The 17791-nt window shown below is 38.6% G+C and overlaps 1 protein-coding gene across 1 annotated transcript in view; it reads left to right on the forward strand.

The window, feature by feature from the left end:
* The window catches only part of TTC8 (tetratricopeptide repeat domain 8), a 41312-nt gene extending 31081 nt beyond the window's left edge, over window positions 1-10231 (forward strand). The window contains exons 11-14 of the mRNA XM_060756910.2: window positions 1212-1386; window positions 3369-3491; window positions 7132-7215; window positions 8397-10231. Coding sequence (XP_060612893.2) covers window positions 1212-1386; window positions 3369-3491; window positions 7132-7215; window positions 8397-8513 — 499 coding nt within the window. The 3' untranslated portion in view covers window positions 8514-10231. The remainder of the gene's footprint in view (window positions 1-1211; window positions 1387-3368; window positions 3492-7131; window positions 7216-8396) is intronic.
* The last annotated feature ends 7560 nt before the right edge of the window (window positions 10232-17791 follow it).

Genomic DNA, 17791 nt, shown 5'->3' on the forward strand with positions numbered 1-17791 from the left:
TCATGGATAACAAGTAAAACATGAGCCAATAATGTGATGTGGCAGCTAAAAAAGCTAATGGGATTTTGACCAGCATCAATAGGAGTATAGTGTCTAGATCCAAGGAAGTCATTCTACTCCTCTATTCTGCCATGGTTAGACCACAGCTGGAATACTGTGTCCGATTCTGGGCACCGCAGTTTAAGGGAGATGTTGACAACCTGGAATTTGTCCAGAGGGGGGAGACTAAAATGTTCAAGGGTCTGGAGAACAAGCCCTATGAAGAGTGGCTTAAAGAGCTGGGCAAGTTTAGCCTGCAAAAGACCAGGCTGAGAAGAGACATGATGGCCATGTATAAATATGTGAGGGGAAGTCAAAGGGAAGCAGGAGCAAGCTTGTTTTCTGCTGCTCTGGAGACTAGGACGTGAACACTGGATTCAAACTACAGGAAAGGAGATTTCACCTGAACATTAGGAAGAATTTCCTGACTATGAGAGCTGCTCAGCAGTAGAACTCTCTACCCCAGACTGTGGTGGAGACGCCTTCTTTGGAAACCTTTAAACAGAGGCTGGATGGCCATCTGTCAGAGGTGCTTTGAGGGTTAGGGTTAAGGTTCTTGGCAGGGGTTTGGACTGGATGTCCCACGAGGTATCTTCCAACTCTATGATTCTATTATTACTGTTATTGGAAAGTTTCTGGTCATCTCTGACAGCTCTGTTTGGGTTACAGAGAATGGATGGAACCTCTTAATATTTATGTGAAATAAATGCTTTGTTGATGTTGACTAAAAATTCTTAGTGTTGATGTGACTGATGTATGAGTAGCGTACCTAGAAGGAGTTGATAAGAACATAGAAATCTGCCACAGTGAGTGGGAGGATTAGCCCATCTAGCCAGTATTGGCAGCAGTAATTGGCATTGAATCTCTAGAAGCTGAGTCAAAGCTTTTCCCAGTCTTATCTGGAGGACATGTTGATGTTCCTTTCAACATTTCCTTTGCCCACCTTCTAAAATATTGGACACATTTATGCCAACACTCTGAATATGGGTTCTTCATGTGTATCAGTGGTTCATAAGTTGATGTGGGAAAGAATCATACTACAACAATTTTCATTGCAGTAAATGTACCACTTGGAATCCTTAATTGATATGCCAGTTACTCAAGTTATATCAGTAGCTTGTATGATCTGTACTGCAAAGGTACAATTTTGAAATGTTTCTGTCTTGAATTAGACGGCTCCTACAAATGGGCATTTATAACTGCCAGCTATTTAACAACCTGGGCCTCTGCTGTTTCTATGCTCAGCAATATGACATGATTCTCACCTCCTTCGAACGTGCACTATCTCTAGCTGAAAGTGAGGAAGAGGCTGCAGATGTCTGGTACAACTTGGGACATGTAGCTGTGGTAAGAGCAATATTTGTTCAGGTTATTTTGTTGAAGTATGTGTGCAGAAAAATGATTTTTTTTTTCTCAGAAGGTTTTTAGGACAGCTGTGAGTACTGGAGAACAAATAATTTGACAAACCCTGTCTGATTGGTTTGAGGGCATTTTAAAGATCAAAAAGACACACACACATCATCTTGAGGAACGCAGAAAAAATCTTATGTAATTCTGCAGTGGCTAGAGGAAAAAAAGTAGTGGTGAAGTATATTTACCTACAGTGACTGCATTAATTCTCTCCCACACTGGTTCAGGTATATTTGGGCTAGTTTTTGTTCATCTGTCAAGAAATAAAAACATTCAGCATGAACAATTCAGTGATTTTGTTTTAGTTATTGCAGTTCTGAGGGCAGCCATTTAAAAAAAATAAATTCTGGGATTAGATTCGGCAGTGGTTAGTTGAGTACATTACATCACTATGACTTCAAAAGTCTTCCTCTTTGAAATTTCCACATCTCCGTAGATTGAAAGATGAACTGTGATTGACCCAAAGCTAAATAATCCCAAACATAAACATCATTCCCCTCTGGTTGTAGTGCCCATTCATGGTGAGATTCTTAATCTTGCTGAAAATCATAATTGCAAAGCCCTAATTCAGTAGAGCACACTTCTAATTCAATATTATAAACATATTTATGTAGAATTACAGTTACAGAACTGGATCTATTCTAAGGTGTCATCAGTTTCCTTTGACATGTTGATCTGAGGAAGAATTCAACCAATGATCTTAAGAAGGAGCATAACTTGCCTGGTTAGGTCCAGGGCGATTTATAACTAGCTGCCAGATGCAAAGGGTTATGAATATTTAAATCTATACACAGTTCTCATAATTTCATTAATGGTGCAAAAGATGCTTCTGAAAGACTGATCTAGTTCCTCCTGCTGCCCAGTGAGGAAAGGGTCACATGACTATGATTTTGGTTTTGTGGTGATCCCAGGCTTTTTTTCTGCCCTTCATTTATCTGTGCCTTAAAGAGGTAAGAACTGAGAGGCCAAGTATCAATAACCGAGAGTGGGTACTTGGCTCTAGCTCTCCCATTAAAAGCTCCTTGGCCCCTAAATGTCCCTGATGCTTGCACTTGCATGACCTGTTAAATGTCTTCCGTGTGGTCTTGTGCAAGCAGAGTGTAAAGACAGCTTAAAACAGGATTAGTTTCCCTTTCAGAAACTGTATTATTAGGCAGAGCCTGCCAGGTGAAATCCGAATAGCTAGTCCTTTGGTGAGGCAGTGTGATATGTCTTAAGGGTCCATAACTCTCCCTAGAACAGTGGTTCTCAACCTGTGGGCCTCCACATACTTTGGCCTTCAACTCCCACAAATCCTAACAGCTGGTGAACTGGCTGGGATTTCTGGGATTTGTTGGCCAAAATGCCTGTGGACCCACAGGTTGAGAACCACTGCCCTAGAGTATAGGGGACACCAAACCAGTGAATTATGGGAATTTTCTTTGCAAATATAACTGCAGTGAAGAGCAGTGTTCATTGCAAGGTTTAGTTCTAGCCTATAAGCCATGGAGAGTACAGAGCACCCAAATGTGTCTGCTTCTTTTCTGTGAAGCCGAGGAAAAACTCGATATATGTTTTGTCTGCATTGCAGTGAGATCTGCTAATGTGGTCCAAACATTTGCTAGAATATATCAGGCTTGTCTCTTATTAGGGGCTAAGGAAAAGCACTCCATCTGTCCCCTAAGTTGTATCTCCTCCCCATTCTCGATCCCTATTCCTAGGCTGGCATGTGTGTTGCCAGTGATCTTGCCTGGCTCGTAGAACAATGTCCTGTTCTGAAGATTTCTGGGATATGAGCCCTTGAGGGGAGCTCAGATTAATCACGCTTCCTTCTTTTTCTTCATTGTGCTGATTGAAATGTAATAGTATTGGCAATGAGCTTTTATTGCACTTGCAAATAATATATATTGGATGATATATTATTTACTTTTGTTTCCTAGGGAATTGGTGATATAAATTTGGCTTACCAGTGTTTCAAGTTAACGTTAGCCAATAACAATGATCATTCAGAGGCTTATAACAATTTGGCAGTACTGGAGATGCAGAAGGGGCGCGTTGAGCAGGTTGGTATTAAGTGCTAAAAGAAATATGGAACACTTGTCACTTGTGTTTCCAGAAAGCTATTACTTTATATAAGTGAAGAGGTAAATAGAATGGGGGACTACATCACAGTCTGTTTAGCAGATTCATTGCTTTGGAATTCCCTGTCCCCCACTCGGAGATTTCATTCTCTCACATCTAACATTCCCTTCTACTTCCGAGAAAGAGCTTTGATGTTAAAAAAAGAAGCAAATTTGCAACATTTTTGAGCATATGTTGTTTAAGAATTGTGAATGAATTAAATTAAATATGTAGCTCAATGAGGATTCCATAGAATCCCTTTGAAACCAAGTGATACTTGCTAGTACAATAGAATCTGGTGTGATTAGCTTTGTTGCATTAAAAAGAAGAGACAGTATTGGAATAATTTGTAAGTTGCTCTTCTTGATTATGTCTTACAGTAGCAAGAATTAAAGGGCATGGGCTTTTCTTAAAATGCTGTTAATATGTATCACTTCTGATGTGCTTTTTGTTAGCTGTGAACAGAGCTGTGGAAGAATTACAATATGAAATACAGCCCTGAGTGAAATCTCTCTAAAAAGCACGTCGCTTCCAGGGCTACCATATAAATATTCTATCAATTACCATGGCAACATTCAAATGAACTTGTGCATGATTTTCTGCTATGACAGATTATCAGTTTTATTGTAAAGCTATATTCATCTGGAATACAGTTAGGCTTCATTTGTACATTAATATATAATAACAGTGAGAGAAGTGATTTATTGAAAGCAATTTAAAAATTATCATTTCCTTTCAGATCTCTTCTTTCAACTTGTAGTTTCTGTTGTGATAATCATGGGGTAAAGTTTACTATCTAGGACTGAACTAGGTAATGTTGCCTTTCTGTGTGACCCATGCTTAGTCCAACACCATTTTCTAAAGTGGTTGGGAGAGCTTCCATCTTACTACAAAAGATGCGTATTCTGAGCAATTTCTTACTATTTCCTTGTAATTCCTTGTCAAATGATGTCAAAAGAGTAGAATCCCAAAGTAGCAGACTTATGATAACAATTATTCAAAATCAGATTTCACCCTACATTTGCCAATTGTCAGTTGGAAATTTCAGGCCACTTATGAACAGGCCAGTTTTGAATAATGTCATTTGCCTGCTGCTTTCCAGCATTGTGTTATTCAATATTACTGTAATAAGAAATTTGTAGACTGATCGGCAATATGCAACAAGCAGTCAGTAGTCTTCAAACCATTCATTCTAATATACCGTAGCTCCATTATTTAATAATAGCCCTGTGTTACTATTGAGGGAACCGACCAAGAAATGCATTTGTTTATCTATATTGACTTTTTGTTCAATGAAAAATTTCAAAAAAATTAGTGTTGTTAGTGTCTCAGAAGAGAACTACAGTGGTTGTAACTACCATACTTCTTAGACTGGGCAAATGAATATTGTACAGCTAGGGTGTAAGACTGCATTTATACACACCATCCACATCACAGCCTCTTTGTGACAACCTACTTTGTGAGCCTTCAAGGGGCCATGAAATAAAATGCTGCTTCCCAAGCACTTCAAAGGATTGAGCACTTGTCAATTTTACTCCCTTGCCATCACACAAAAATAAAGCTGTGGGATCATCAGAGAAGAAAAATAGCACTGTATCATGTTTTTTCATGAGTCCCAGCCCAGGGTTTTGGAATAATGTATAAAATCATTCCCTAATCTGGAGTGGGGTGCATTGCATATCTGTAGGTGTATGTAATGTTGATGCAATGTTATGTCCTTATATAACATGAATACAGCATCTCCTCCTGTGACTGTTGTAAATATTATGGATGTGGACGACTAAAAAAAACTTGCTTGATTTGCCTGTACAAAAAATGTGCAACCTTTATTTTCATTCTAAAATGTTTGGGGGAAATCATAATGGGTAAGTGTTGAAACTGTTACGGAGTTCCAAAAAGATCATTAGTTTTTTGCTGTTATTCACTCATTTGTGCCAATGGGGACATTGATGGGGCTCCTCCCTACCTCTCTCAGTTTTAGGACTATCACGATGAAACTTACTGTAATTGTAGCACACATTTACCACTCTTAAGTCCTCCAGTTGCAGAATGTTTTAAAATATGTTTGCGAACTTTTTTTAAAAAAAAACTACAAGATCTACCCCCTCAAATATCTTTAAAATGACACACCATAAGTTGGGCATCACCCCCCCCCCCCCCCCAGTTTTAGAAAAATATGAACATCCATTGATTTTTAGGGAATTTAAAATGTTTTCTTCTTTCTTTCTCCTAATTCCACAAAACAAAGATGGGAAAATCAAAATAATATAGTACTTCAACTGAAGGATTTTCCTCCTGACTAGTCAGTCCAGCACACATTTACTACTTACTAACAGTCCTCTTTGCAGATTCAATATACTACTTGGAACTTTTTCTTCCATTAAGTTGCTTTTTCCTGATGTGAAAAGAATTCTGTGTAATGTAGTTTAGGAAAACAAGGCCCCCTGTGGCAGAGAATTGAAAAGGCCCTGCCCTAAACTACATTTCCCAGAATTCTATTTGCGTTAAAGCCCCAATATGATGAGTTCGGTACTTCATACCCCTCTCCCTCAGCTCTGATAGGCTGAGGGGTATCATGTTTGGCTTCAACTTGATGTCCCTCATTTTGCTTGCAGAGAAAATATAAAAAGATGTAGGTGAGTGTTTCAAATAGTTAGATTTTTCTGTGGGCACTGCTTACATTTTGAAAATGGCTTTGAATGTACAGAATATTCAAAATACAAATGACATTTGAAGCACATATGACTTTCTGCCCAGCCCTAATAAATAGGTATATTACAATATAGCCATGCCACTTGAGTGAAGGTCTGTAGCTTTGAAGAAAGTCAAGGCTCTTCTGGACTCTTGGACCAGTCCTTAAACACACTTCTGGAATGAGCTTCATATATTCCAAGTAGCCTAGAACGTACTTAGTCCTAATCCCTTTTTATACTGATTTTAAACCACTTCATTGGCTGTGCTGCAATAGCAGATTAGTTTAGTGTTTATACCTTATTTATTTATTTGGTTATTTAATACTAAATGTTTATTTTACAAATGATATTTGTCTTTACTGTTCTAATGTAGCAAAAATCCTATGTAAAATCATACGTATTTTTTAACTATATTTTTATTTTTTCAACTTTACAATACTTTGCTTACACTTAGTTTCCATTGGTGCTCCATATAATTGCTTTTATCTGCACCCTCTCTTTTTATACATTCTTCTCTTTTAAATAAAGGGGAAAGGGAAAAGGGGAAATGAAAAATAGGGGGGGGGGAAGGGTGAAGATGGGTGACCTTACACTTTTCTCATATTACAACATCAACAATAAACTTTAATGTATTCTTCAAAACTCAGAATTGGCAAGACCTTCTCTTCTCTTCTCCTATGTAGCCCAATTCATTGGCTGTCCAAGAAAGGCTGCTATTATCAGTACTGAAAGAGTGATCTTAATTGCTAGTGCAGATCCATGGTTAAGACACGTTAATCTCCATCCCCCATGATGGAGTTCAGATCACTGTTTTCCACATAACTGCTAGAACATTCCTATTCTATACAAACACACAATTCAACTTTTTCTTCATTCTCGTCTTACTCAGGCCAGAGTGCTTCTCCAGACTGCTTCATTGATAGCACCTCATATGTATGAGCCACATTTCAATTTTGCTGTATTGTCTGATAAGGTAATGTAATTTCTCTTCTCTGCAGTATTCAGGTTTGCATTTTTAAATATTTTTATCCCACCCTTGTGCCAAAAAGAATCTTCATATGTGGCTTTTAAAGATCAGTAATATAGCCCGTCTTTGGGTTTACACAGTATAAAAGAAATAAATGAGGTAGAAAGAGGTAAGATAAAAAAGCAAGTTCATACACTGGGCCCTTGCTAGTTTTTATAGCTGTTCTTTCTGACAGGAAGGAGAGAAACAAGTCCCTTATAGCTGTTTTTTTCTGACTAATGGACAACTCCCTTACAGCTTCTAAATGACCCTTGGCAGTATGTTTCTCTGGAAGCCCTTCCATACAGTCATATAACCCAGAATATCAAGGCAGAAAATCCCACAATATCTGCTTTGAACTGGGTTATTTGAGTCCACACTGCCATATAGTCCAGTTCAAAGCAGATAATGTGGGATTTTTTTTTCAGCTGTGTGGAAGGGGCCTCAGATATTCCAGTTCAAAGCAGATAATGTGGGAACTGGATCATTGCTTGTTGGTCTGAAAACAGGGCCAAACTGTAAAGTAAATAAGGGTTATGAGTATTTTTAAGTTATTTATATTTTGTTGGCTGTTTAGAGGTGTTTCTCATGTGCTTGATGCAATCTGTGCAGGGCTAGAAGGCAGTAATAGGCATCTATTGAGAAAATTGGATTCTTTTTTCTTTAGTATGTCTAGGAAGAGTGGGAATCATATGGCCCTGTGGCAGCATGCAGCCCTGAGAGCAATTTTGTGACCCAGCAAGACTATCCTGGCGTCTCTGCCCAACCCTGATGTAAAAGTTTGTTCCTTAAGACTGTTAAGAAAGCTATCTGCCATACTGGAAAGCTATCTGCCATACTGAAATCAGCCAGAAAATGTGTTTGAATTTTCTTGACTCCTACTTACTTATTCAGTTTATGTTGTTATGTGCAATATTCTTCAAAGCTATATTGTCAAAAATACCATCTACATGGAAAAGTGGTGACTACTCTTCTAAAAGCAAATACGCAGTACTAATTCCTTGAGAGCAGAATTCTGTATGTGTTTAAGTATAAGTCTTAAAGACACATAACTGCAGGAGGCATCTAGAAGTGTAAGTTGTAGTCCATTCCCACCTATAAAATCACAATTGTCAGTAACATTTCTTTTCTATCTCTTTGTTTTGTAGGTTGGTGATCTTCAGAGGAGTTACATGGCAGCCCAGAAATCTCAAGAAATATTTCAGGAACATGTGGATACACAACAGCTTATAAATCAGTTAAAACAGCACTTTGCCAGACTTTGATGAAACTCCTTTTGTTCAAAACTGTCTTCTTCAGAGTTGTTAACTAGTGTAGACAAAGGGGATGAGTTGATACTTAATTCTCAGAATATTTTTATAGGAAACTTCCTCTAAAGAAGAGTCATCCACGAAACTTGCGTGTTTCTCTCCAGACTGGTAAGAACTGCTTCCTTAAGCAAAAGTGACTAAAATGGCATAATCTACTTGACGTGTCTACTAGCAGCGTTCTTTTTTCATATATTAAGTGAAGGGTTTGCTTCATCCCATATAAAATAATAGGAGCATTTCATGTAAGAGTTGCTAGAAAATGAAGCCTGCCTTTGTTCCTCTTTGTATATGTTTATTTCTTTTTTGAGGAGGTATTTTCCTTTTTATTCACTCTATGTGAAAATAGTTGCATTGCGTGGCACAATTCTGTTTCAGATAGGAACTGTTAGTTTGTTTTAACCTTTTTCCCACTGTGGCAACCTTAGCATATGATTCTTGTTTAAGAATGGCATTGCTTGCATTTTGTGTGTGTGTGTCAGGATGACAAGAGAAACTGCAAGTTGCTTCTGGTGTGAGAGAACTGATCATCTGCAAGAACATTGCCCAGGGGATGACCTGATGTTTTACCATCCTTGTGGGAGGCTTCTCTCATGTCCCTGCATGAGGAGCTGGAGCTGACAGAGGGAGCTCAACCCACTCTCCCTGGATTCAAACTGCTGACCTGTTGGTCAGCAGTCCTGCCAGCACAAGGGTTTAACCTATTGTACCACCAGGGGCTCCTATCCTTGCATTGAAGTCTCTAGTGATGTATGGTAGACCCTGATGTCTCTTGATGCCACTGCACTCCACAGCTCTTCATGATGATGGCGCTAACATATATTTCACAGCAAGAGTGTTATTTTCTTTGAACCTCAGAGTAGACATAAACCAAGCACAGAATGTGGAAATAATAAACATTGGATATGTAGAATGATATTTTGAGAATGACTATCTTAATGGGGCGAGTTCAGTTGAGCAGGAAAAGGAAGATGGTGGCGGTTGTGACATATCATACTGCCTTTTCTTGAGTTATCCTCATTTGTAAATCCTGGCTAACTTTCATTAGGTAGCTAGTGGAAAGTTGGGTATTGCTTCCAGCCTCAGAACTGAGAAGTCTGAAAATGCTCAGATTTATATACCTCCACTAAATGTTAAATTTTTACTAATTGTGATTTATTTTTCAGTAAAGTTGTTACTAGAACCAGTAGATATCAGCTGAATATGTGACCCTTGGAGCACTACTCAGCTTCATAAAGAATGAATATGTATTTTACATTGTTATTTCTCATACGAATTATCTTAGCAGATCTCAAAAGAATATACTTTTAACAGTGTCAGTGAGGCAGGAGCAGTTGCTAACACTGTTTTCCACACTTTTTCTTCCTGTAGTTCAGTTGTTCACAATCCTGTCCCATCTGCTGAAGCAAGCAGTTCTTTTTGTCACTCATCAGTTGCGGAGCAGAAAGGTTCTGCAAAATTCTTTAAATTGGAAGCAAAAACATTTCTTCCAATGAGCTTAGCAGTTGAAGAAAGAAACACATTTGTATTCTGGTTTCCACTATGCTACACAACAATTTACTGTGTTTCAAGCATTATTAAAATTCCATTTAACTTTACACTGCCATTTATTTAGCTGTGGTGTATATTGTTGAAGTTGTTTATAATAAAATAAAATATAGGTTATAAGTATTTAAGAGAGTGTGTTTTGTTTTGGCTTTTACTGTTTTTGATTGCTCTCAAACTTCAGAAATTCAGAAAGAACAAAAGCTTTAAACTGGAATCATTTCCTTGTTTACAAGGCCTAATGAATTTAAAGAAGGGTTTATGAGCCCATTTGTAGGTTTATGAGCATAGGTGTCAAAAATATCTAGTATTTGCATGTGCTACTTAAGAATTAAGTAACGCATAGTAACCTTTGGATGTGAGAGCTGGACCATAAGGAAGGCTGAGTGAAGGAAGTTAAGACGCTTTTGAACTGTGGTGTTGGAAGAAAATTCTGAGAGTGCCTTGAACCACAAGAAGATCAAACCAGTCCATACTCCAGGAAATAATGCCCAACTGCTCACTGGTGGGAAGGATATCAGAGGCAAAGATGAAGTACTTTGGCCACATCCTGAGAAGTCAGGAAAGCTTGGAAAAGAGAATGATGCTGGGGGAAATGGAAGAAAAAAGGAAGAGGGGACGACCGTGGGCAAGATGGATGGATGGTATCCTTGAAGTGACTGGCTTGATTTTGAAGGAACTGGGGGTGGTGACGGCCAACAGGGAGCTCTGGCGTGGGCTGGTCCATGAGGTCACAAAGATCTGAAGCGACTGAATGAATAAACAACAAACTGAAGAATTAATCGTCTCATCATTATTTTTGTAGTATCTACATATTTAAATGTTTATATCCACATTTTTGCAATCCTAAACATAATTTTCTGTATTTAAAATAGCCTGTGACCCTCGTTATCTCCAGATGCACAATCAATGGTCATGGTACCAGAGGGTGAGCAGGGAAACACATCTAAAGGGTCTCCAGGTTTAAAGGATAACCCACTTTGAAAGACTATATTTTGATGTATAATTAACCATTGAATAAACAAGAAAATAAGATGTGCTTGTTAAGGTTGTAACAGGTATCCTAGAATGAATATTCGAGGACTCAATGATTCATGCTCACAAAACATAAATTTTAACATTTTGAAATATACAATTTTAAAATTGAGTGAAATTAATTTGGTTAGTACTTTACCAGTGACTTCAAGCTGAAGATTTTAAATCAGTCTGGATTTGTTTGCATGCATATTTTGTTTGTTTAACAAGCTAGCTTGCTCTTTTTACCCTTTCCTTTGCCTCAAGCAAGGATATTCCAATATTTGCAGAGAGCTATGTGCTTAGTAATTAAATCAGATGTGGTAATGAGGACATGGCACCACCACTGCAAGAACAGTAGATCAACAAGCCAGGCAGTTAGTCATGGAGAGATGTCTCGGTTTTCCTTTAATTTGCGTGAGCACCAATGAGCAGGCAAATCATCTGGCCCTGAAGCAATCTGCCGTTAGTTAATTTAGTACGACATGGTATTGCACGATGCTTCAGAAACTGTATCCATCTCTGTGGGAGAGTTCTGTTAGGACGATATGACCTCCCCATCTAGTTGCAGCATTCCTGTGTTATAACAGTCTCTGTGCTTGTGTCCCTTTAACTTGAAACAGATCAAGTGTTGTTCAGTCTGTGTTCAACAAGCTACTGATAATTAAATAAGATCTAGTTTTCTCAGCTAGTTCAGGGACATGGCTCCAGTCAGCCCCAAAAAGGCAGAACTTGGACTATAACTTCAGTTTCTGGGTGGAGGGCTGTGTCTTTGTTGTGTCACTTGAATGAAGCTCTGCAACTTCAGAAAGAAAATAAGAAATTTCTACCACTGTAAGAGTATGGTTTTAAAGCTCTTTGTTATGCTGATATTTTGTATGGAAGGAGCTATCCATGCAAAGGAGCAATAAAAATGAGAACTACTTTCTGTCCTGTCTAGAATTTTACTTCCTCTGGTCTCCACCACTTTATTCTACTTTATGTGTAGATCAAGCAGTGCAGAATTACTGTTTATGGGAGCTCTTGGCATATGGCATTCACACTGCAGAATCCACAGCTACAGAGCCCCTTCTTACGATGTACAGATGACATGAGATACCTTTGGTCATATGAAGGGAGCAGATTCTATGCCTCTTTTTAGTCAAGCACTGTTTCATCATTTGAGGGCAGATATTAGAAAAATATAAGGATCAATGGCAATCCTACTCAAAGTCAATTTGTTAAAAGAGAAACATGAAAATAGGCCTGTACTTCCTATGGAGGCCCACCTCTTGCTTCCATCATGGTCACAGGCATGATTGGTGGGGATGAGGGAGAGGGTCTTCATAGTGGTGGCCCCTCAACTTTGTAACACCCTCTGTAGGGAGATCGGGCAAGCCCCCATGCTATCCTCCTTTTGCAGGGATCTGAAAACTTGGTTGTTCCATCAGGCATTTGAGAACGATTCATAAATTCCCAGTCCCTAGGTCACCAGATAGTACTCTGTTCTCTGCACCTTATCTCTGCCCTATCATACATTGTTTTGCACTATCCCATGCCCAACCTTTTTATAGCCTGGTCACATCCATTTTGTAACCATGTTCATTGGTTTTTCATTGAACACAGGCTGGTAGAGCCTCAGTGCTGTTTTCTCATATGTTTAATTGTGTGTATACGGATTATTGTATTTTACAATGTTCTTATTTTATTTTATTTTAGTGGTGGTTTTATTTTAACGGATTGTTTGCTTTTATGTCCATTGGACTTATTGTCCTATATGTACGCTACCCTGAGTCCCTTCAGGAAGGTGGTGGTGGGGTATAAAAATAAAGTTGTTGTTGTTGTTGTTGTTGTTATAATCTACAAGTTAATTTTTGTTGTTGTTATACTCTACAAGTTGCTAAAGCACATCCAAAAGAAAGAGAATATGTGTATGTATAGTACTCTGCAGACAGTCCCAAATATGTTCACTGAAATATTTATATTATAGAACACAACTATGATGCCATGCCTATTTTCCAAAGCCATTGCTTTTATTGGAATTGATATGATTTTTTCTAGAGCTTGAGAAGCCTGTTCACCATACAGGAAACCTTGCTTCTGTGCCATAGCCCTGAGCATCTACAACTCTTTCAAGGAGGGCAGCTTCAAGCATAGGGAGTCAGATAGAGACTTATACCAAAAATCTGTTTGGAAACAAACCCAGACTTGTTTTGTGATTTAAAGAAAAGCCCAGACTACAGCAGTTCTCCAGGACATGAGCCCCCACCGGCAAAAGCCAACAGCCTGGATAATGAAATGGTAAGAAAAGCTGCTTTTCCAGCAGGTGGTCAGGGTAGAAAGGAGAGCGAGCCCACTTACCCTGCCGCTTGACATTTTTATTAAACTGCAGGAGTTCTGCATGCTGCTGGGTCCCTGCAGGCAGATTGTTTTGTTCTTTTAGTTTGCATCCCCTAATTTGTGCGGTGAACTGTACTTTTCCCTTGGTTTTGCTCATTACTGAGAACTTGAGTGTGTATGAGAAAGCAAGAGCGAGTCTCACGATTCCTGTTTGCCTGTGAGCCACTTAACATGTATTATATGAAATGATGCGAAACAGAAATATGAATGAGAGTCTCTAGGTTTTTCCTGCACTTCTGTTGTAAAGTATAAGATTAAATTTGTCTGTCTTCCCTAAAACAAGGTCCACAACCTCCTGGTTGACTCCTGCAACTACAGCCCCCCCCCCCAAAAAAAAAACAAACCAAGCATTACAAATACTGTTTCACCAGTTAAGAACAATTAAGTGGCACTCATATGCTTTTGATATATCCAGTTCTTTTTCATTTACTGTAAGATGCCCACCTCCCCCCCCCCCCCCCCCGGCTCTTTTCTTCCTTTAAAGGAGCTTGATGAGCAGAAACAGGTCGGGTGTATCTTTTCCAAGCAAAGGATATGGCCAAAGTTAAACAGAATACCGTATTTCCTCGCATAATAGATGCCACCGCATAATGATCACACCCTCATTTTTAGGGTAGCAAAATTGGTATTTTGCCATTCCTCACATAATGGTTGCACCCTTTATTCGCTACTGCCACTTCCTGCATTCCCCTTCCCCTTTTTCAGCTACGGGATGAGATGCAGAGCCAATCTTAAGAAATGGGGCTACAGGGTGGAATCCTCGGTATGCGAGTGTGAAGAAGAACAAACCACAGACCACCTGCTGCAATGCAACCTGAGCCCTGCCACATGCACAATGGAGGACCTTCTTGCGGCAACACCAGAGGCACTCCAAGTGGCCAGATACTGGTCAAAGGACATTTAACCAACTACCAAGTTTGCAAAATCTTTGTGTTTTTTTTTTCTTTTTGTTTTTAATCTGTGTGTTTGCTCTGTTCTGTTAGAATTGTAACACAATGGTATGGTTGCTGATGACACGATAAATAAATAAATAAGCTACAGGACTTCATTTGGCTACCTGGAAGTTTTTTCACCATGTTATAGTTGCCACCACATAATAATTGCACCCGCTTTTTTAGCAAAAGGGACGAGTGCAACTATTATATTGTGAAATACATAGTTTTGCTTCATTTTGTAAATCTGCTGACTCACACTTAATTTTAAAAAACCTAGCCATCCCAAATATATGTCCATGGTCTTTAATGCACTTGTGTCGATTATTGAATATGATACAAAATACAGAAAGCTAAATAATGAAATAAAGGAGGCATCTGATGATGCATCTGAGGACTCTACAACTACAATATTAGAATTTTGAAGATGTTGCACGAATCTTTTATTTTTAATTTATTAAATAATTTCGATGCTAATTTTACAAACAAAGTAGCCCCCATTGGAAAATGGTCCAAATTTAGTTTTGTTCCTTTCCAAATGCTGACTCTAAACACACAGTGGCTACTTGATTCTTCCTGGATAATAACTCTTTAAAAAGCCAGCTGTTATAAGATAGATTGCACCAGATTTAATAGGAGAATTTCACTTCCATGTGATAGCTAAAGCGTAAGGAGAGGGTTTTTTTGTTTTTGTTTTGCTGTATTTAGATTCTGTTTATCTGAAGGCTTAAAATGTTTGTCTTGCTCACTTGCTTTTGGAGGGGGGGGGGGGAGTAGTATACTACATTATGCTTAATTTCAGACTGAAGCCTTGAGGGCCATTTGAAACCATGCAGCTTTCTTCAAACAGCAGTTGGAATAATGTATGGTATTACTTAACATATTCCAGTTTTTCTGAGATCATCTTCAGTTGAAAGCAGTCAAGTGAACCTAGAACAATGTTTAAATGAGACTGACCTATATGTAAGACTGACAGTGCTCAGTTTTTATAGGAACTATTATTATGCCAACATGCCTGATAGATTATTGCATTGCCATGCATGGCTTACTTCCACTGCCTCTAATATTTTCCCTCTCGTGTGGTGTGCTGTTACATAAACACTTATTAGCTAAAATGTACATTTCCTGTGAGATGCTGTTTCGGATATCATTTGCAAGTAGAACTGTATTTGTTTTAACAGGGAAAAAAAGAAAGCATAATTTGATGCAAATCACATGCCCACCAGTTTACATTAAAAAACTGATTACATCATTTAAAAACCTGAGTGATGCACTTCAGGTAATAATATCTTCCTACTTTATAGAATTCATCAATAAGAATCATTACATTGTCACTGGGTACCTCTCTGCATGAAATGAAACAAAGCAGTGAGGTGCTGTGAAGAAATATTAAAAGGTCAATTCCATTAATGGGTGTAAAAATCCACTTAGATGTCCTTGGGTGCCAGAAAATATATTTGTTAATAGTAGCTTAGTAAAGAAAAAATTTATGGTTCTGTTTGGAATATGTATTTTTAACATACCCATATTTTTACACAGTTAGCACATTTACTTCATGCCAGGAGTGTTCCCTGAAATGAAATGTTTTTGCTGTGATAATGTATTGAGAACATTAATTAACAAATCATGCAAATACTGATGGTTCAGATCATTCTGTAAATCATATCTAAAAAGTGAATGTACCATTATGTTCTCAAGAAAGCAACAATTTTCTATCAATTACATGGGAGTGAATTGTACAGTTTACATCTTAATCAAAAGTAGCACTCAGCTCCACTGGCTGCCAGTCTGTTTCTGGGCACAATTCAAAGTGCTGGTTGTGAACTTTAAAGCCCTAGACCAGTGATCCTCAACCTGTGGGTCCCCAAAAGTTTTGGCCTACAACTCCCAGACATCCCAGCCAGTTTACCAGCTCTTACAATATCTGGAAGTTGACAGCAAAAACATGTGGGGACCCACAGGTTTAGAACCTCTGCCATAGACAGTTCAGGTCCAAGCTATCTGGCCAATCGCAACCTCTTGTACGATCCTTCACATGCCCTGAGATCTTGGTGGGAACGAGACAGTGGGTCTTCTTTCTTGGTGGCTACCCCTCAACTCTGCAATTCCCTGCCCAGGGAAGCCAGAATGGCCCCCTCCCCGCTGTCATTCCAGTGGCAGGCTAAAGCCTTTTTATTCAATCAGGTTTTAAAGATGAAGGTGTTTAAGATCTAGTCGAGGGGTGCTGTGGTTTTTAACTGAATATGCTTTTGATGGATATTAACTGAATATGCTCTTGATGGATTTTAACTTAATTTTTAGTGCTGTTCGTGTTTAATTCTGTTTTAATATTTGTATATTTTAAACTGTATACCAAGATTTTTGTGTCAAGGCGTATTGTGTCCGCTTTGGGGGAATAAAGCACTTTGGGGCTTGACTTTAGAAATAATCTAACCATATCAATTTTCTGGAGATGATGTGCCCATCACAGGATGTCATTCTCAAACTCTTGAGTTTGAGAATGTCGTCCTGAGTGTGAAAGTTGTACAGCAGAGAAAACTAACAGGAAGAAAATGCATTTGAAATATGGTGCTGGATGAGAGTTCTGCAGATGCCATGGGCTGCTAAAAAGACAGATGATTGGGTCTTAGAGCAAATCAAGCCTGAACTCACTAGGACCCAAGAGGACTAAAATTCAGGCTATCATACTTTGGCCTTATCATGAGATAAGAACAATGCTTAATGAAGTGGAAGGAAATAAAAAAAAGAGGGATACTGCATTCCCCATAGATTGAATCAGTCCGGGAACCCATAACTCTTGGAGAAGCCTCTCATTCTCATAAATCCATGACAAGTAACAATGAAGGGGTAGAAAGAAGAGAAGAAAAGGGAGGGTAATGGAGAATGGAGTAGATTGCAAGTGCAGATGAAGATTCTCAATAAAGGACTCTTCTAGATTTGTCTAAACTAAAGAAAGTATGAGCTCTCACAATACAGCTCGATTTTTGATTAGTTTCAACAGTTCTGAAGAGTGTGACGTAATACTTTCACCAGAAGATTTTCTTATATTAATTACCAGAAAGGGTGTGGGGTGGATTTTTTTACACTTGAAATCAATGAGAAACATTTTTCTGTGTATTAGGCCTGAGGATTTTGATCCTTCCAGATTTTCTTGGACTCCAGTTCAGCCCAGTTGCTTCATTTAATGGTGAGGAATTTTCACTGACATTTGAAGGCCACATGTTTCCCACCCCCATTCTTCAACAAAATGAAGCTTCAGCACTTCTTGTCATATTCTAATGGATTTGTTCTTGAGGTTTAATAACATCAAATGTGCACCCCTATAAATACAATTGTTACTCAAAGATTTATCAGCTGAAAGTTCAA

This window comes from Anolis sagrei, chromosome 1, assembly GCF_037176765.1.
Source record: "Anolis sagrei isolate rAnoSag1 chromosome 1, rAnoSag1.mat, whole genome shotgun sequence".
Lineage (NCBI taxonomy): Eukaryota > Metazoa > Chordata > Lepidosauria > Squamata > Dactyloidae > Anolis > Anolis sagrei.